The sequence below is a fragment of the Aplysia californica genome, unplaced genomic scaffold, assembly GCF_000002075.1.
Source record: "Aplysia californica isolate F4 #8 unplaced genomic scaffold, AplCal3.0 scaffold00593, whole genome shotgun sequence".
NCBI classification, from domain to species: Eukaryota; Metazoa; Mollusca; class Gastropoda; order Aplysiida; family Aplysiidae; genus Aplysia; species Aplysia californica.
This window is the reverse complement of record NW_004797863.1, coordinates 328,528-330,799: the sequence shown is the minus strand read 5'-3', so window position 1 is coordinate 330,799 and position 2,272 is coordinate 328,528. Positions and strand designations below refer to the sequence as shown.

The following is a 2,272-nucleotide window of genomic DNA, read 5'->3' as shown; positions in this document are numbered from 1 at the left end:
CCCTAGCAAAATCGGGGTAAAGCAGCTGCTCTATTCATCGCCCCTTTAAAGAAATTAAATGAAACAAAACAAAAAACAACAACAACAACAAATCCACCTAAACAACCTTAAATCAAAACAAAGAAGAAAGGAAAAAAGGAACAGAAAAAAGACAACACCAACAACAAACACTATAAAAAATAAGAAGCTAAAAAAACCCAACCACAACCCAGATAGCAAAAGAAACAAGAACAAAGGTGAAGAAGCAAGCTAAGAGCAGACGACACAGACAGAATGTAACTGGTTAACGCCAAACACTCGTGATACAGGCAAGTTACTAGACGTGAGCTGATGACACTGGTGCACAGAAGCAAGCATGTTGATTACTTCACAGCTAGACCTTCTTCATTCTCTTGACTTACAGTGTGGTTTATGGTTCATCGAGGTCTCCAGGAATCTGAAGTTTGGTAATTAATTGTCCAACTAATTAACTCTCTCACTCTAGTGCACCACAAAGCATCATAATGTGCTCTGTGGTTGGAGTGTTTGAGAGAAATGTGTGGTAGGTCGAGTGTTTGATTATGAAGGGGTGTTTGATTCAGTAGATAAGTTTAATAAAGTAGGAGTGTTTGGTAGAAATGGTTGGTGGAATTATTTGGAGGAAGTTTTTGATAGGAGTGTTTGGTAGGAGTGTTTGGTAAAAGTGCTTAGTGGAAGTGTTCGGTACAAGTGTTGGGCAGGAGTGTTTCTTAAAAGCGTTTAATAGTATCGTTCGGTATGACTGTTTGGTGTCTGTATGTGATGGAATTAAAATACTGTTTAGGGAAAATTTCTCAATATTTGAGCTATCTATAAATAATCAGTAAGGTTCCCGAAAATCCTCACTGGACAAATAAAAAGTCTTCGCTTTCGCGTGCTCTGTACTTTTCTTTAGACAACAAGAATCTTAAACCACAATGCAATTCGAGCTTGAACCACTAGCTGTCAATTATTATAAAGGCCACAAAATTAAAGGTTACGACAAGAAGGACTGAGACACGAAGTGACGAAGTCACTAGTCTGACCAGCACAAGACTTCCTGTCCGCCAGCTGCAGCTGCCCGGGCGGGCACAGGCACTCGTAGCTGCCCCAGGTGTTGCGACATCGGTAGGAGCAGGGGGAGGGGCGGGAACGGCACTCGTTAACGTCTGAAATAATGAGAGAGGTGGAACTATGTGGTCAGTGATTGGTGGGTTTAGGGGAAAATAGGAGGGGGCGGGGAAAGGGGAGAAGAAAGGAGGGAGATACAGTGGGAGGGGCGGGGCCAGGACTCGTAAACGTCTGAAATATTGAGAGAGGCGCGACTCTGTGGTCAGTGATTGATAGGTTTGGGGAGAGGAGGAGCGGGGAAAGGAGGGGGGCACTCGTTAACGTCTGAAATATTGAAAAGTGTGGGACTACGTGGTCAGTGACTGGTAGATTGAAGGAAGGGAGGAGCAAGTGGGGGGTGAGGGCAGGATGGGGGTGCAGGTGCGGGTGGGGGAAGGGGTAGGGAGGGACCTGCACTTTTTAAAGTTTGAAATATTGAGAGAGGTGGGACTAAGTGGTCAGTGATTTGTAGATTGAAGGGAGGGAGGAGCAAGCGGGAGACGAGGGAAGGGGTAGGGGGAGATGCGAGAACGGCACTTGTTAACGTCTGAAATAAGGAAAGGGGTGGGACTATGTGGTCAGTGACTGGTAGACTGAAGGGAAGATGAGGAGGCGGAGAAAGGGGAGAAGAAGGGACGGTCGAGTTAGGGGGTGGGGTATGGGGAGGGGCGGGACTATATGTGGTCAGTGATCTGCAGGTCTGGATATAATAGCAGAGAAGGGGAGAGGCTAGATCCGTATGTTAACGTCTGAAATATTGAGAGAGGTGGGACTACGTGGTCAGTGATTAGCAGATTTGGGGGAGGAAGGAGCAAATGGCGGATGAGGGCAGGGGTAGGGGCGGGAACGGCAATCGTTAACGTCTGAAATAATTAAAAGGGTGGGACTACTAGTTCAGTGATTGGTAGATTGAAGGGAAGAGGAGGGATGGAGAAAGGGGGGAAGAAGGGAGGGATGGAGGAAGGGGAGAAGACGGGAGGGTGGAGTCAGGGGGTGGGGTTTGGGGAGGGGCAAGACTATAATATGCGGTCAGCGATCTGCAGGGAATAGGAGGAGGAGGAGGGGCGGTACCGGCGCTTATTAACGTCTGAAATAGTTAAAAGAGATGGGACTACGTAGTCAGTGATTGGCTGGTTTAGGGGAGGGAGGAGCAAGTGGCGGATGA

At 47.2% G+C, this 2,272-nt stretch overlaps 1 protein-coding gene across 1 annotated transcript in view; it reads right to left on the bottom strand.

Annotated features, from left to right (window-relative positions):
* Positions 1 to 2,272, bottom strand: part of LOC101857206 (hemicentin-1) — a gene marked incomplete in the record, with an annotated part of 120,102 nt that overhangs the window by 9,224 nt on the left and 108,606 nt on the right. The window contains 1 exon segment of the mRNA XM_013087487.2: positions 1,044 to 1,166. Coding sequence (XP_012942941.1) covers positions 1,044 to 1,166 — 123 coding nt within the window.